At 39.3% G+C, this 18,991-nt stretch overlaps 1 protein-coding gene across 1 annotated transcript in view; it reads left to right on the top strand.

Annotated features, from left to right (window-relative positions):
- The window catches only part of LOC126273342 (neural-cadherin-like), a 597,074-nt gene that overhangs the window by 470,468 nt on the left and 107,615 nt on the right, over nt 1-18,991 (top strand). Inside the window, exon 20 of the mRNA XM_049976888.1 lies at nt 14,318-14,431. Within this exon, the coding sequence (XP_049832845.1) occupies nt 14,318-14,431 (114 nt within the window). The remainder of the gene's footprint in view (nt 1-14,317; nt 14,432-18,991) is intronic.

The raw sequence follows: 18,991 nt of genomic DNA, 5'->3' as shown, positions 1-18,991 counted from the left end.
AGTCTGGTGGCTGTTCTACTTGCTATAGAGAATTGCTCATGTAAACATTTACATACCCACCAATGGTGTTTACATTTACTAAGTGACATTGTCATCGGACCATGTTTTCTGAGAGCTAAAAATTTGTCTTAGGCAGTATACTTAACACTGTCCAGCTGAGTTAAGAGTTGTGAAGCTATGGTACAACTATATCATGACAACAGTGTGGGGGATATGATGCATCAGTTATCCAAATGTGTGATTTAGTAAACAAAACTTGTTTTAGGATGGTATGATCTCATTGTAAAGTTCTATAAAACAAGAAAAAGCAAATCATTAATTCATATTATTACACATAGTAACATACACATAATGTAAATTTGTCTATTTTTCCATGTAGTATTACTTACCTTAAAATTATTATGCCTTTAGGCACAGTCAAAAGTAATAAATAAGCAGCAAACAAGCTACGCAAGCTGGGCAAGATTGTCCATTATGTGTATTATTCATAATACCAGTGGCATTTAACACACTCACAGAGCTCTGTAAAGTCAACTTCCCATCATCTACCAAAGATTATTATTATTTTAAATTACTATCATTTTATATGCAAACCATGAGTGACCTGGCAGACGTCAATACAGTAATCAAATTCTTGTCATACCCATCCCAGCATGGCATTGTCGACTGTGGCAGTCGCTTCCCATATTCTCTCCCGGAGCTCTGCTACAATGTTTCCTCACTGAAAAAAGTCACGCAGAGTGAGAGCTGGTGATTGGGGAGGCCATTTCATGAAACAGCTGTCCCTTTCTGTAGCACGGCACCTGCACTCGCCATGTTTATGACTAGCGCTAACTATCGGCAAATTATCAAACTGCGCTGTGGCGGTATACATAATTTTCAGGGTTTCTCTTCAAAATGACATGTGTGTGATATCTGTACAGTGTTTGGTCCTTGTGCAGTAAATAACTGAAAGTGTTCTCAGACTTTATGTCCCTGTATTAAGAATTACAAAGTAGAAACACTAAAACTTACTTATTACTAAGGAGGACCCTGGTTCGATTCCCATTGCTGCCAGTATTTTTCCTTGGCAGGAGGACTGGTTCAACGTACACCTAGTCTCACAAGGCCAGTTGAGGAGCTACTTGACTGAGTAGTAGTGGCTCCAGGTAACAAAAACCACCAGTGGCTGGGAGCGTGGTGTGCGGACTCCATGCCATTTCATACTGTGATGCCATTAACAGAGGAAGACACGTTGACGGGTCAGTAGCATTGGGGTCTTTGGGGCCTGTGGGTTGGGCTGCAGTTTCTAGTTTTAGATTAGATTGGTGGCTGCTTTACAAAGGAACATTGCTAAAGTAAGCCCAAAAAGGGAAATATAATGCAAAGCTTGAATATACAGTTAAGCCTGATTTATACTTAACTCTGTTTTGAGTAATTCTTATTTATATATCAAGTTTTGTCAGCCCAGAAAAATAAAAATTAAAAAGGATTAATTAAACCTTATATATACATAATGCATTTTTATGTAATTCATACTATACATAATAAAATCCGGTGAAATAAATTGAGTTGGGCATAATCGTACTCTGCACTGTTGCTTGAAAAGAATTCCTATGATATTTTCCTTAACTTTGTTGATGTATACAAAGCAAGAGCTAGTGGTGCCATGGAGACAAGGGAGAAAAAGACAACTAAGCAGAGCTGGCAGCATGGAAACAAAGACACTTCTGGCACTATTATTTTAAGTATGAGAATTTCTTTCATGCTAACAAGCAAGAAGTTAAAAGTTACTGATTGCTGTTAGTTATTGAACAGTGGTTCTGTCTTTCAGTAACTTTCAATTGGGCAAGGAGAACAGAAAAAGGAAAAGTAACACCCTAAATCAGGAAGAAAAACTCATACGTGGGGAGGCCCGAAAGAAACCGGACTCCAAGGGCACTGCAACTCGTAGACGTAGTGCAGGGCTCTCACGCTAGATGGTGTTAGTAGAGACCTTCATGAAACAGCTGTACAGACAGCGTCAGTGTAAAGCTGAACATGCAAGTGTGAGATTGTGTTTCTCTGACTGTTGGCAGGTTACCTCTGCGAAGTCGTTATGGCAACTTTAAAAGAACAAAGAGTGTGTATGAAATTTTGTTTCCTGCTTAAAAAACTGCTACAGAGACACACCAAATGCTTCAGGAAGCTTTCCCGGAGTACACTAAGAGCGCACTTAGGTTTTCGAGTTGTTTGGGCACTTTAAACGTGGTGAGATGTTCGTTAAGGACCAAGCTCATTCTGGACACCTTTCAACATCGCGAAATGAGGAGAACATTGAAAAGGGCCACCAAAAGATCAACGAGGATTGTCGCCAAACAATTGACCAAATTTCAGCAGAGACAGGAATCAGTTGAAGCTCATGCCAGCAGATTTTGAGTGAGGATTTGCACATGAGACTTGTTGCTGCTAAATTTGTTCCATGCCTTCTCACACAGGAGCAAAAAACCATCTGCATGAATGTGTGTCAGGACTTGAAAACAGAGATTGCATGTGCTTCAAGCTTCTTGAATACACTCATTACAGGGGATGAGAGTTGGTGTTACGGGTATGACCGAGAAACCAAGCAAGCGTCAAGCCAGTGGAGGACTCCCAACTCTCCTAGACCAAAAAAAGCAAGGCAAGTGAGGTCAAATGTGAAGATGATGATCATTGTCTTTTTTTATGTTCATGGAATTGTGCGTCGGGAATTCGTACCTCCTGGGCAGACTGTTAACCAGCACTTTTACTTGGATGTTTTAAGGTGTCACTTTTACTTAGATGTTTTAAGGCATCTGCGAGAGGATGTGAGGAGGAAATTCCTGAAACTTTGGCGATCAGGTGACAGGTTTCTGCATCATGATAACGCTCAAGCACACGCAGCCTTAGGAGTGACCCACTATTTGGCATCTCAGAGGTGGTCTGTCATTCCCCACACTCCGTATTTGCCGGACCTAGCCCCCTGCGACTTTTTCCTATTTCCACAAATGAAAAAACTCTAAAAGGGGAGCGTCATGACCTTGTGGAGGCAGTAAAAACAGCTTCGCAAAGGGCACTTGAAGAGTTCCAAACATGCTTCCAACAGTGGGAAAAGAGACTTGACAAGTGCATCGCATGTAATGGAGAGTATTTTGAAAGTGACTGAAGTAATTTTGTAAAAAGGTTCATCAATAAACTTTTTATGACAACAATCTGGTTTCTTTTGGGTCCCCTCTCATATGAGAGGAGGATGCTAATCCACAGAAAAACAAAATCTCAAATTGCTTCATACTTAGGAATTACCTGTACCACACTATGTATAGTCATCAGCAAAAGAAACAGTATTTTGAATGGGTTTTTAAAATTGGGTGCAAAATCAACAAAGTACAGCTGTCATCAAGAAGGGAGATATGTAGATTTGTAATAGACACTTTTTATATGGTTACAGTGAACTTGGGGTGTAGCTCTACCCATCAGTGGTGACAACCTGAAAGCAAAGGCAATAGATTTAGCTAGAAGTTTGAACATCACTACTGATTTCAAGGCTTCATCTAGATGATTACAAGGATTTAAAGATCATTGCATAATCACAGGGGTACAATTTCTGGCTAATCAAAACCTGTGGTGTATGTCATGATGCAACACTGAATTGATCAGGTTCTGCCAGGTATCTTAAGGGATTACCAACCACAAAACATCTGCAGCCATGATGAGACTGGTATATTTTATAGTCTTCTTCAAAGTAAAACATCACCTGAAAAGGGTGACTCATGCTGTGGAGGGAACAAAAGTAAAATCTGCATGACAGTTCCTAGTGCCACGAATGCAGATAGATCTGACAAACTTCCCCCACTTGTGATAGGAAAATACAAGAATCTGAGATGTTTCAAAGGTATTAAGACAAAGCATAGACAATACAAATTCAATAAAAATTATGATTTTAATTGAACAATGATTAAAAAAAACAGGACATTAGGGAAAAGGAGAGGGAGAGGATCCTTCTCCTTATGGACTGATGTCAGCACATCCACCCCAAGTAGTTTTGGAAAATGTCCACATGGAATTTTTCCTTCCAGACTGTACCAGTGTTCTATATCCACTTGATTTGGGCATTATTGCAATTTTCAAAATGCATTTTACAGAGTGGCACTGTTAAAAGTAGCCCGCCTCTCCTTTGAATGCAAATGCAATGCTACTACTTCTGAATTAGAGTAAACAACTACAACTGTGGACAGTTTCATGCAATAATCCCTTGTTAATATTCTTCTGTCACCATTTCCATTTATTTCATCAGTGAAGTTAGACATTTCTCTTTGCGGTCTGCAAAATGACTTTATCGATGGAAGAAAGGAACAAAATTATGGAAGCATATATGAAAACAGTTTTGATTGAGGAAACTCTTGAAATTTTTGGGATCAGGTATCCAGATAAAGGACTACCAGCAAAGAGAGCAATTAAGAGTCTGTATAAAAACTGGCACACCTACAGATATGTGCAAAATGTAAAATGATAAAGAATTCCTTCAGTTCGCACACCAGAAGTTTTTGCAGACATTTCGCAGCTCAAAGAAGTCTACATGTAAATTGACTCAACAGGCACATGTAAGTATGATGAGTTGCCAGCACATATTGAAAAATCTTCATTTGAAGCCATATTGTGTGATGATTGTGCAGCAATTACAGAAGGATTACAATCAGAATCTCGAAAATTGCTGCACCTGGCTTTTAAATAGTATCAGTGATGGTTTGCTAGATCCTTTCCATTACATCATAAGTGATGAAGCTTGTTTTCATATTCCTACTTATGTGTCACAGAACATGAGATACCGGGCAATGGAGAACACTAACACTGTGTGTCAGCAACCACTCCATGATGAAAAATTGGCATCTGGTGTAGTGGAACAGGAATGCACATCATTGGACAGACATTTTTTGACACTACCCTCCAATCGGTTACACATACGGAAATTTTTGATACATTTTGCACTCAACTCACTGAATATGAAAGACAGTACTGCTTCTTCCAGCAAGGTGGGGCAACATGCCACACTTCTAATGTGTACCTGGAACAAGTCCATATTGTCTTCACTGAGACACGAACTGTCAGCAAACATTTATAGTCACCACATTTCCCAGATCTAACAATATATGATTTTTTTCCTGTAGGGACATTTGAGCAAGGTCTGTTAAATAAATCCACTTGCTGAAACACAACATCAACTGTGAAGTTGGTGCCATCAGTATCTGAACTTTATGCCGATTGTTTCTGCATATGCTTATATGTGTACAGCTGTGTATTTTTGTTGCAGGGGGTCACTTTCAGCATCTTCTGTAAATGTATTTTTCATTGTAAACAAATGTTAAACCCATGTCAGCTCATCATTTCTGTAATTTCACTGCATTTCTGGTAGACTTACAAGGGCTACTTTTATCTGCACCACACTGTAGGGAAAACTGGTTCAATGTTTGTTAGCACTAGCTAATGCAGGAATTGAAAATCTCTCCATTAATTAAGTACAAGCCATGGAATTTATTTTGGCTGCCTTGCAACTGTAGTCATCCTCCAGAATCAACAATTGTTTCTTTAAAGCTGGTGCCTTACTGGGAGAGACTGCTGCTGCTGATGAGGTAGTGGATTTAGTGAAGTCATGTCTCGTAATGTAAACGTAAATGTCATGTGACTGGTGCCTTCTGTCGAGCAGACCGTTCACCCAGCCAGGAATTGAACCCGGGCCCTTAGGATTGACATACTGTCGTGTTGACCACTCAGCTACCAGGGGAGGGCATGTTTGGTAATGAGCAAGCTCTTCTGTAGGGTAAAAATTTTGACAGTTTGTATACTTTGATGATAATTTGGCCATGTGTGCAGAACTACAATATGAGATTATTGCTGATGTGTGCCAACAATGCGTTGATGATCAAGAAGATAGATCAGTGTCAAGTGACAGTGACTGAGGCAGAGATGATGGCTTTAATCTTGAAAAACCTAAACAGAGTGAAGTGTTAGGTGCAATCGTTGTTTGCAAGCATTACACCAGTGCAAAAACGTGTTGTAAAAACGGTCTGAATTCACTAATAAATTTGCAAAATAAGGTGTATATACGGAATGCATGAAAAGTGAAACAAGCCAAATTATCTTATTTCTTTAAAGCAGAATCAAGTTCAAAATAATTTATTTTCTCCTTAAAACTGTAACTTTGTTTGTACAGTGAAAAGTACCAAATTACAATACAGTATCTAATTTTGCTCTCTCTCTCTGTGAGAAGGATCATGAGGGGAAGGAGGTCATGAAAAATATGATGTGTACTACTGTGCCTGTAGTTGACTTCTAGTTATTAGTTACAAGTAATTATTTTCTTTTTCACTTGATATACACATAAATCAGGTCCAACTGTATTGCATTTAGAAGAAACAATTAGGTGATGTTGAATTTAGAGGAAATAGAAATATTTTGCAATTTCAGAGATGAAGGAATTGACAGGTTAAGCAAAAAGAGAGAGGTGTCCAGTGGGCATTTCAGGACTCACATTTAGGAATGGTATTGAGAAAAACAGGCTCCAACCTAATCTCCTTAGCAGTAATTGAGTTACAATGTTTCCAGTTTGTAATGTTTAACATTAGTAGTTAGAGCATTATAGAATGTACATCTTACACTACTAATGAGGATTCATTTGGTTGCCAAGGGTTGCATATGTGAGATGATGCATCTGTGAATATTATATTCAGTCACATTTCATTGGCTGCAAATACTGAAATGTAGGTGTAAGATTATTTTTAGGTTTTGACATGATATACAGGTATTCAAAGGTTTTTGTGTAGATTGTTGTGTGTTTGTTGCCCCTCACGCAAATGTAATAATATAGTACAATCTTTCGTAGATGATAGGCAGTTGACTTTTGTTAGTTAACAGAGCTCTGTGGCTGTGTTAACACCCCAACTAATTACAAACACTACAGCTTGATAAGCATAATGGAAAGTATTATATGAATGAGAGTGCATGTTTGCAGCTTGCTTATTATGTATGACTATGTCTAATGGTATAATAATTTTCTGGTATTGAGTTACAGATAGGCTTTCAGGCAAAGTCCTTCTTTAGAAGCAGAAAATTTACACACATAAACACATGAGGCCTGGCTGTGACAGCATCTGATGTGAGCAGCAGTCTAGCTGGGGTGTGTAGTGGGGGTAATGAAGATGCATTGGGGGGAGTGATATCAAGGTAGGGATGTGGTAGAGTGCTAGTGCTGTCTTTGAGAATGTGCAGAGATGTGGTGGACACAAGATAGGTCTGCTAGGTGCTGCATTGGTGCATCAGTGGGGGAGGGAGGAGGGAAGAGGGGGGGGGGGGGCGGGGGGGGGGGGGAGAAGAAGAGAAGGAGAAAGAACTATGTTGATGTTTTGACAGGATAGAAAGTGTTTGTCCTGCTAGAGTGGTAGCAGGGAACAGGATAGGCAGATGAAGGACACAGACTCTGGGAAGTACAGGCTAGGGGAGTTACTGGAAGGGTGTAGTACGAGGGTGAGTAAAATGAAAACCTTAAATATTTTTTAAATATTATTTATTGTGCCGAAGTGATACAAAGCTGTATCACTTTTCAACATACCCCCACCCCCATGCTCAGTGCAAGTCCTCCAGCTCTTACAGAGTGCATAAATTCCTTTAGAAAAAAATTCTTTTGGTAGTCTGCGCAACCACTCATGCACCATGTGGCATACCTCTTGATCAGAATGGAACTTCTTACCTCCTATTGCATCTTTGAGTGTGCAAACATATGGAAATCACTTGGGGCAAGGTCTGGTGAGTATAGTGGATGAGGAAGACACTCAAAATGCAGGTCTGTGATTGTTGCAACTGTTGTATGGGCAATGTGGGTTCTTGCATTGTCATGTTGCAAAAGCACACCTGCTGACAGCAATACATGTCGCTTTGATTTGATTGCAGGCTTCAGATGATTTTTTAGGAGATCTGTGTATGATTCACTGGTGACAGTGGTCCCTCTAGGCATGTAATGCCCCAAAATGATGCCTTTTTCATCCCAAAAGAGAGTCAACATAACCTTCCCTGCTGATGGTTCTGTTCAAAACTTCTTTGGTTTTAGTGATGAGGAATGGCGCCATTCCTTGCTTGCTCTCTTCTTTTCCAGTTGGTGGAAGTGAACCCTAGTAATGCTTCGTGCAAGAAAACCATCACCTTCTCGTTCAAAGTGCCGAAGAAGTTTGTCACAACCATCAGCACATTGTTTTCTCATTTCAGAAGTCACCTGCCATGGCACCCATCTTGCAGACACTTTGTGAAACTGGAGCACATCATGCACAAAGTGGTGTGCTCACCCATGACTAATCTGTAAACATGCTGCAATGTCATTCAGTGTCACTCGTCGGTTTTCCTTCACTATGGCTTCGACTGCTGCAATGTTCTGTGGAGTCACAACTCGTTTTGCCTGATCTGGGCGAGGAGCATCTTCAACTGAAGTCACACAATTTGCAAACTTCCTACTCCATTCGTAGACTTTCTGCTGTGAAAAACATGCATCACCATACTGAACCTTCGTTTATCGATGAATTTCAATAGGTTTTACACCTCCATTATGCAAAAACAATATAACAGAACGCTGTTCTTCCCTGGTGCAATCCAGAAGTGGGGCAGCCATATTTATACTGATACTGCAACAGTATGTGTGCATCTGCACTATGCTGCCACCTACAGGCCATTCTGCATTCTGTTTGTTGCACGCCTACCAACATACAGGAAAATGGTATGAAATTTTGATTTGTTGTTACAAATTTAAGGTTTTCATTTGACCCACCCCCGTATATGCCGTAGGTATAGTTCTCACCTGCCCAATTTAGAAAATCAGATATTGGTGGGAAGGACCACCAAACACCAACCTATCCGAACTCCGGAGATGGGAACTCGCCCTTCAGTATATCCTCTCTTCTCGATATCCGCCAGGCCTCAACCTCCGCTAATTTCAAGTTGCCGCCGCTCATACCTCACCTGTCTTTCAACAACTTCTTTGCCTCTGTACTTCCGCCTCGACTGACATCTCTGCCCTTACTCTTTGCCTAAATATGTCTGCTTGTGTCTGTGTATGTGCGGATGGATATGTGTGCATGTGTGTGTGTGCGATTGTACACCTGTCCTTTTTTTCCCCCTAAGGGAAGTCTTTCCGCTCCCGGGATTGGAATGACTCCTTACCCTCTCCCTTAAAACCCACATCCTTTAGTCTTTCCCTCTCCTTCCTGAAGAAGCAACCATCGGTTGCGAAAGCTAGTAATTCTGTGTGTGTGTGTTTGTGTGTTGTTTTGTTCATTGTGCCTGTCTGCCGGCGCTTTCCCGCTTGGTAAGTCTTGGAATCTTTGTTTTTAATATATTAAAGTGAAGTACGAAACCCATGGTGTAGATCCCAAGTTTTAACCCTGCCACTGCTTAAATTTTGAATAAAAATCATCAACAGTGACTGTCAAAGCCTTTGACATAAGAAGTCACCCTCATTCTACCAGTGGCCTTGTCAAAGAGGGTGGAGGAGAGGACTGAGGTTCAGGGGACTTTCGTGCCCTAAGGATGGGAAACTACCCCTAAAAAAAGGAAGAATCGGAAATGAAAAGTGGAAAAATCAGCAATGATCAATGGCATGAGGATGCAGAAGACAATGGAAACCAATGCATTCATGACACATAGCATTCATCCACAGGACATGTGGCCTGTAATTGAAAAAGTGTCATGTTGATCTCTCCATTGGCAAAAGATAATGGACTAGTCCCCCATTCAAATCTCTGGGAAAAGACTGAAAATGATCTCTCCATTGGCAAAAAATCATGGACTAGTCCCCCACTCAGATCTCCAGGAGGGGACTGCAAATTGAGAGGTGGCCATGAGAAAAAGAGTGAACAAATAATGAAAGGATAATGTTCTACGAGTTGGGTGGTGGAATGTCAAAAGTTTGAACATTGTAGTCAACTTAGGAAATCTGAAAAGGGAAATGCTAAGGCTCAATCTAGATACAGTGAGCATCAGTGAAGTGAAATGGAAATAAGACAAGGATTTCTGTCAGATGAGTGTAGGGTAATATTAACACCAGCAGAAAATTGTGTAACAGGAGTAGGATTATGAATAGGAAGATAGGACTGGAAGTCAGTTACTGTGAGCAGTTAAGTGATAGGGTTGTTCTTAACAGAATCAACAGCAAACCAACATTGACAACAATAAATCAAGTATACATGCCAGTGTCACAAGCAGAAGAGGATACTGTACAGATAATTCAATACATAAAGGGAGATAAATTTCTAATGGCCATGGACGATTGGAATCTGCATGTGGGGAAGGGAGTAGAAGAAAGGATTAAGGGAGAGTATGAGGTTGATAGTAGGAATGAGAGAGAAGAAAGACTAACTGAGATCTGCAATAAATTTCAGATGGTAATAGTGAATACTTTGTTCAAGAGTCACAAGGGGAGCAGATATACTAGGAAAAGCCTGAAAGATAAAGGAAGATTTCTGTTAGATTTCATCATGGTCAGGCAGATGTTCTGAAATCAGATATTGTATTGTAAGGCATACTCAGGAGCAGATATAGACTCAGATCACAATTTAGTAATGATGAAGTGCAGGTGAACTTTAATAGTCATTACTGAATAGCTCTGTAGGAAGTTCAGTTGAAGAGGAGTAGAAATCTCAAAAAAGGACAGTCACAGATGTTTGAGAGAAAAATGTAGGTACTAGGAAGATAACTAAAGAAGCTGCGGGTAACAGAAGAAATACTTCAGTTTCTTGACAAAAGAAGAAAGTACAAAAATGTTCAGGGAAATTCAAGAATACAGAAATACAAGTCACTTAGAAATGAAAGAAGTAGGAACTACAGGGAAGCTAAGGCAAAATGGCTACATGAAAAATATGAAGAAATCGAAAAAGAAATGATTGTTGGAAAGAATGTCTGAGCATATAGAAAAATTAAAATGAACTTCAGTGAAATTAAAGTAAGGGTAGTAATACCAATGGAGCAGTGGGAATTCCAATACTTATCAGAACCAAAATACATTAATATAGGGGTTCTGCAAGGTAGCATATTGGGACCAATACTATTCCTTATATATATCAATGGCTTTCCCAATAGTGTTATTTATGGTGAAAAATTACTCTCCACTGGCAACAGCAACATTATAACCACTGAAAAAATATGAGAACTCCTTGCAGAGAAAGCAAATGAAACCCTGAAGGAAGTTTACGATTGGTCAATAAGTAATAAAGTCACATTGAATGTAAAGAAAACTAATGCCATGAACTTCAGTTTGAAGACGGAAAATGACAATGTTAAATTAAATGCAAATGTCATCTCTATAGACTGCGTAACAAATGCAAAATTTCTAGGAATAAATATTGATTGTCAGTTGAAGTGGTGTGAACACCCAGAGATAATTACAAACAGAATGTCATCAGCATTTTATGTCCGTAGAATCCTATCATCAGTGTGTAACATGCAGTGTCTTTTAGTTACATACTATTCATATGTGCTCTCAGTTCTTAGTTATGGCATTCATTTTTGGGGAACAAATGCACAAAATATGAAAACAATTTTCAAACTCCAGAAAAGAGCCATAAGAATAATAACCAAAAATAGTAAGTGATCTCATTTTAAAGATCTGTTCAAAACACTGGGGACTATAACTGCTCTGTGTGAAAACATTTACCAGTCAGTTGTACACATCAGAAATAACATTAGTAATTACTGCACAAACAGTGTTGTCCATGACCATGGAACATGAGCTAGACTGAACTTACATTTACCAAGAAAAAATAAACATAAAATTCAAAACAGCATTTTCTACCAAGGAATAAAACTCTACAATAAATTACCAAAAGAGATTAAAGAAATTGCAAAAATACACTTATTTAAAAAGGCAACTAAAAAGTGCCTGTTATGCAATACATTTCATACATTGAAGGATTACTTACATAAAATGGAGTAGGGGTTCGGGTAAAAAAAATGTTATACAAATAAACAATAATAATGATTATAAAACAGCCAACATTCCACATAACACTTTCACACTAAGTTTTATTCCTTCTTTTTTCCTTTTATAGAAGAACTTAACCTCAAGCTATGCATAGCACAAAACTAACACCTCTTCCTCTTTCTGAGCTCAACATCTCACTCATTATAGAAGGATGCTGACTTACTTTTTCAGGATAGCAAATGGGAAGTTGTGGTACAGGAAATGGCCGAGAGATCACCAATTGTGTGTGTGTGTGTGTGTGTGTGTGTGTGTGTGTGTGTGTGTGTGTAGTGAGTGAAGTGTTATGAAACAATGTGTGTATAGTGTATTGAGTGACTGATAGTGAGATATTAGTGAACAGTGTGGTGTTACATCATTTAACATGTTATTCACAAAAGAACTATTGTGTACCAGGAGTAAATCTCTAACTAGAAGTCTGTAAATGTATGCGTAGATGAATTAGCTTATTTTAAACTGGTCTTAACTTGTAAATACTTTGAAATATTATATATCGTAGTAAAAAGACTTCTACATAAGAATGAAGTTACTACTACTACTAAAAAATGCAGAGGAGAGCACAGACAGTTGGAAGGAGTGCATTGGCGGTCTCTTTGAGGGGGAGGACTTTAAGCTGACAGTTTGACAGAAGAAGAAACAGGAGTTGATAGGGAAGAGGTAGGAGATCCAATACTACAATCAGAATTTAGAGAAGCTCTGGAAGACTTAAAGTCACATAAGGCAGAAGGAATGGATAACACTCTATCATAATTTCTAAAATCATTGGGGAAAGTTGCAACAAAACGATTGTTCACATTGGTGTATAGAACATATGAGACTGGTGATAAACCATCAGACTTCCAGAAAAACATCATGCACACAGTTCAAAAGATTGCAAAAGCCAACAAGAGCAACAATTATCATACAATCAACTGAACAGCTCATGCATCCAAGTTGCTGACAAGAATAATAGGGGTAAGCTGTAGGGAAAGACACATACTATACAATATGTTCAAGAATAAAGAGTGAACAATAAGAGTGGAAGATCAAGTATGAACTGAACTGATTAAAATGGGTGAAAGACAGGTATGTAGTCTTTTGTCACTACTGTTCAATCTATATGTCAAAGAAGTAATGATGGAAATAAAAGAAAGGTTCAAAAGTGGGATTACAATTCAATTTGTGAGGATGTCAATCTTAAGATTCACTGATATCATTGCTATCCACAGTGATGACTTTGCTACCCTCAGTGAAAGTGGAAAAGAATTGATGCAGCAAAGTAACCCATGCCAGACAGGGCAAGGAGGACAGAAAAGCAGACCATCACTAGTAAAAAGAGCATTCCTGACCAAAGGAAATAAGCTAGTATCAAACACAGATATTAATTTGAGGAATAAATTTCTGAGAATGTACAATTGGAGCACAGAATTGTATGATAGTGAGATGTGGACCATGGGAAAACTGGAGCAGAGGAAAAGAGAAGCATTTGAGATGCTACAGAAGAATATTGAAAATTGGGTGGGCTGATAAGTAATGAGGACATTCTCCATAGGACCAGCAAGGAATGGACTGTATGGAAAACCCTGACAAGAGAAAAGGACATGATGATAGGGCATCTGGTGAGACATCAGGTAATGATTTTCATGAAACTAGAGGGAGATGTAGAGGGTAAAAACTGAAGAGCAAGACAAAAATTGGATTACATCCATCAAATAATTGGGAATGTAGGCTGCTAGTGCTGCTGTGATACTACCTTACTGGTGCAGAGTGAAGGGAGAGGTAGCAGTGTTTGTGAAGGACACACACCATATCTCACTTGTGTCCTGGATCACAATACTACAAGCAGTAACTGTCATAGTCCATGCCCATAATCCAATTGGCCACAGATGCATCCACTCCTAAGTCATAAGAGGAACCTAAGACACAGTCAGTTCCTTGATGGGGCATGTGTTGTTCCTCACTCAAGCTATAGGCAGGCAGCTAAGCAAAAGTTCAGGCAGTACCCCATAGTCAAAATTCTTCGGTGATGAGGCCAAAGGTGAGAAAAGTAGCTAAAGAGAGTAAAAGTACATCATAATTAGAGTTCCTGAACTCCATCATTAATTTAATCTCATACAACACACCATATTTTTGACGTACATGTTGGTACTAAACTATCAGAATATGATATAGGAATATAAGAGATTCAATAAGGGCCTTCTTAATAATTGTAGTATATGTAGAGAAGTGACATAAATATTGTCATTTTCTTTATTGTACATAGAATTTTGAGTATCCATATGAATATTAGTGTTTAATTTTTGTTTTTATTAGGAAAATATGTGTTCATGATTTATGTATTGTTTTTTGCAGATAAATGACAGCAAGCTTCATTTCTATTACAACCTCAATAGCCTTCAACCGGAAGAGAAAGGTTTGTGGTTGAGTAATATTACAGTCAGTGATGGACAATGGCACACAGTAAAGGTAAGTTGTTGTTCTATCAGAGGTCTAAAGTCACAACCCTTTGTTTGGATATTCATAATATGCTTTAACTGCAGAAAATGGAGTAGTAGTGCTTGCTTGGGTTAAATGAGATTATTTTAAGTTTATGTGTATTCTGTTTATTGAAGTGTATTCCAATTACACAGTAATATACTATTATTTGGTGATAAGTTTTACATGCTCTCATACTAACAACTCACGAAACTTCATGACATCTGATAAAGTTAAGAAGCTGCTATGACATAAAACCCAGCTGAATGTTGAATAGCATAAAATAATAACAGTAGAGCATGATAATTTAGAACAGATTTCTTCTAACTACTGTTATCCAGTAGATATACTAAAATGCTTCAATGTTTCTATAACAGTGTGTTTGTAAAAGACCTTCCTCTATAGCTGAGTAATCAGAAAGTCTGACTGCAACACAGGGACCTAAACGTGCTTGGCCATGGATGGAAAAGCATGGGATCCACTTAGTTCTGTGTGAATATCTGTGGAGCTTCTTGATTCAGAATTCACTGTAGCAGTGTGAGTTAAGTTCATTCATGTGTGGAGCTATACTGACTGATAACTGACTTGTAATTATTACACTACATTCATTTGGTGTTTTTGGAAAAGAACACTCTGTATTCCATCCATAACCCTAAAGCTTCTCCCATTACTTACTAGAGTCAGAATTTCAGTTAGCTATAACTTTTAATTAACTGAGCCTCCAGTGAGATTAATTATACCATTTGAATCAGAAAGATAAAAATAATTAAGTGAACTATACATTTAATTGAAACTTTGTGTAACTAACCTTGCAAATGTTTAGTACAACTACAAGCATGAGTTGCAAAAGTTAAAGCTGATCCCACGAGGACTTTTCCTACTGATCATGCTGTCACATTAGACAGAGAGGCTGTTTCCACGCTGTATCAGCTTCTGACTGGGAACAAACCTCTGCCACCACTACTGTGTGCATATCACACAATTGAGTAGTGTGCTGTTCAAATGCTCCAGGCCTCCACCCCAACTGCTTGAGCCATAGCCAGCAGCCTCTGTTGGGCTAATGCTCCTTACATTGCTATGTACCACTTCCATCTGGCAGTCTTGTGCAAGTCAGTAAACTGTACTGTACTACTTACGGTTATGCAGTCACACCATGACCTAATTAATAGTTGTTGGTTTCTATTTTCAAATGAATGAAAACAACAATCTGTATTCTATTGATTAGCTCAAAGTTTTTTCCCATTACTTTCCACAGTCAGAATTTCAGTTAGTTATAACTTTTAATTAACTGAGTCTCTAGTGAGAATAATTGTACCATTTGAATCAAGAAGATAAAAATAATTAACTTAACTATAAATTTAATTGAAACTATGTGTATCTAGCCCTCAGGGACAATCGTGTTGTTTGTTGTTGTGGTCTTCAGACCTGAGACTGGTTTGATGCAGCTCTCCATGCTATTTTATCCTGTGCAAGCTTCTTCATCTCCCAGTACTTACTGCAACCTACATCCTTCTGAATCTGCTTAATGTATCCATTTCTTGGTCTCCCTATACGACATTTACCCTCCACGCTGCCCTCCAATGCTAAATTTGTGACCCCTTGATGCCTCAAAACATGCCCTACCAGCCGGTCCTTTCTTCTTGTGAAGTTGTGCCACAAACGCCTCTTCTCCCCTATTCTATTCAATACCTCCTCATTAGTTACGTGATTTACCCATCTAATCTTCAGCATTATTCTGTAGCACCACATTTCAAAAGTTTCTATTCTCTTCTTCTTTAAACTATTTATTGTCCATGTTTCACTTTTATACATGGCTACACTCCATACAAATACTTTCCGTTACGACTTCCTGATACTTAAATCTATACTCGATGTTAACAAATTCCTCAGAAACACTTTCCTTGCCATTGGCAGTCTACATTTTATATCCTCTCTATTTCGACCATCATCAGTTATTTTGCTCCCCAAATAGCAAAAGTCATTTACTACTTTAAGTGTCTCATTTCCGAATCTCATTTCCTCAGCATCACCCAATTTAATTTGACTAAATTCCATTATCCTCGTTTTGCTTTTGTTTGTGTTCATCTTCAATCCTCCTTTCAAGACACTGTCCATTCCGTTCAACTGCTCTTCCAAGTCCTTTGCTGTCTCTGACAGAATTACAATGTCATCGGCGGACCTCAAAGTTTTTATTTCTTCTCCATGAATTTTAATACATACTCCGAATTGTTCTTTTGTTTCCTTTACTGCTTGCTGAATATACAGATTGAATAACATCGGGGAGAGGCTACAACAATGTCTCACTCCCTTCCCAACCACTGCTTCCCTTTCATGCCCCTCGACTCTTATAACTGCCAACTGGTTTCTGTACAAATTGTAAATAGCCTTCCGCTCCCTGTATTTTACCCCTGCCACCCTTAGAATTTGAAAGAGAGTATTCCAGTTAACATTGTCAAAAGCTTTCTCTAAGTCTACAAATGCTAGAAACGTAGGTTTGCCTTTTCTTAATCTTTCTACTAAGATAAGTCGTAAGGTTAGTATTGCCTCCCGTGTTCCAACGTTTCTACAGAATCCAAACTGACCTTACCCGAGGTCGACTTCTACCAGTTTTTCCATTCGTCTATAAAGAATTCATGTTAGTAATTTGCAGCTGTGACTTATTAAACTGATAGTTCGGTAATTTTCACATCTGTCAACACCTGTTTTCTTTGGGATTCATCTTGAAGTCTGAGGGTATTTCGCCTGTCTCATACATCTTGCTCACCAACTGGTAGAGTTTTGTCATGACTGGCTCTCCCAAGGCTGTCAGTAGTTCTAATGGAATGTTGTCTACTCCCGGGGCCTTGTTTTGACTCAGGTCTTTCAGTGCTCTGTCGAACTCTTCACGCAGTATCATATCTCCCATTTCATCTTCGTCTACATCCTCTTCCATTTCCGTAATATTGTCCTCAAGTACATCGCCCTTGTATAGACCCTCTATATACTACTTCCACCTTTCTGCTTTCCCTTCTTTGCTTAGAACTGGGTTTCCATCTGAGCTCTTGATATTCATACATTTGTGTACATACTGCATAGTATGTGTGCAGCTGTCTTGAAGAAAGAAGGAAAAACATTAATATTTGTGGCAGTGGAAAACATAACATATGAGGAGCTTCCATATTGCTGTGCTCCAAACTCTGCTCTTAGCTGCATATGGTGGTTACTGTTCATTCAGGTGGACAGTTGGTCTGTAGTCATGCTCACATAAGATACCAGGCAGAAATTGCAGCAGAGATGGTATATAACATGGATGGTTTCACAGGTGGTCCAGTCTCTGCTGGAGTACAATTAGCCTCTGACCTGACTGGAGTAGGATGTGCTGGCTGGGTGAATTGTACATATTTTGCACCTAGGTCTTACACAGGATGGGCAAGGGGTTGAGAATGGGTTTGGCATAAGGAGGGGGCAGGGTGTTATGTGAGGAGGGGAATACAATTTTAGGAAGGATTGTGAGAAGGATGCCTCTCATAAACATGCACCATGATAGGAAGTAAAAGCCATGGCAAAGGACGTGGTTCAGTTGCTCCAGTCCAGGATTATTTTGGGTGTGGGGCATTGCTGGTTCATTGATATGGTGGGAGAAGCAGTAATGTGTGAGAATATGGTGTGGGAAATCTGCTTGTGGACTAGGTTTGGGGGACAGTAATTCTGTGTAAAGGCATTATTGAGACCTTTGGCATAGTGCACAAGGGAATTCACGTCAGGCAACTGTGCTGTGCACTGGTGGCCAGATTATGTGGAGCAACTCTTTGGTGTGACAGAGATGACAGCTGTCAAAATGCAGCTACTGTCGATTAGAGGGCTTGATATGGACAGAAGTATGGATGAAACTGTGTCCAGGAAGGCGACACAGGTGTGGTGAATGGAAGAAGACCAGGTGAGCTGAATGGAAGAGAAGGTAGAGGCTGTGGAGGTGTGAGGATAGTATGTCTTGGCCCTGGGTCCAGGTCATGAAGATGTTGTCATTGATCCTGAACCAGAAAAGGGCTTTGGAAGACAAGGGAGGGTTTTCCAGATGACCCATAATGTCACTGGTATAGAAGGGTGCTATGTGAGTGTCCATGTGGCTATATGACCCACGAGACAGACTGCCACAGCAAGCCCATGAGTACAGGGAATTTAGTGCTGAGGAGGTGGTATCAACAGTGATGAGTAGGATATCAGGTGATAATGGAGTGGGGATGGTTGGGAGTTGGTAAAAGAAGTGGTTCATATCTTTAAAATAAGAGACTGGACCATTGACAGTGGTTTTGAGGTACTGGTTGGTAAAAGTGGAGATTTTTTAGTGGGAGTACAGTAACGGACAATGATGGAGTATCCAGAAGTTTTAGGGTTGTAAATTTTTGGAAGTATGTAGCAGGTGGGTCTGCGAGGATTGTTGAGATGAGGAGGAAGACTCTGGATGGGTTAAGTATTCAAATAGCGATTGGAAGTTATGGTGGACTTCTGTGGGGGAAGGTTGGGGGAATCACTAAGGCAGAGCTTGCAGTTGGAGAACTGAGATCATTGATA

The sequence above is a fragment of the Schistocerca gregaria genome, chromosome 5, assembly GCF_023897955.1.
Source record: "Schistocerca gregaria isolate iqSchGreg1 chromosome 5, iqSchGreg1.2, whole genome shotgun sequence".
NCBI lineage: Eukaryota > Metazoa > Arthropoda > Insecta > Orthoptera > Acrididae > Schistocerca > Schistocerca gregaria.
The sequence above is the reverse complement of the archived record's forward strand: the minus strand, read 5'-3'. Positions and strand labels throughout refer to the sequence as shown.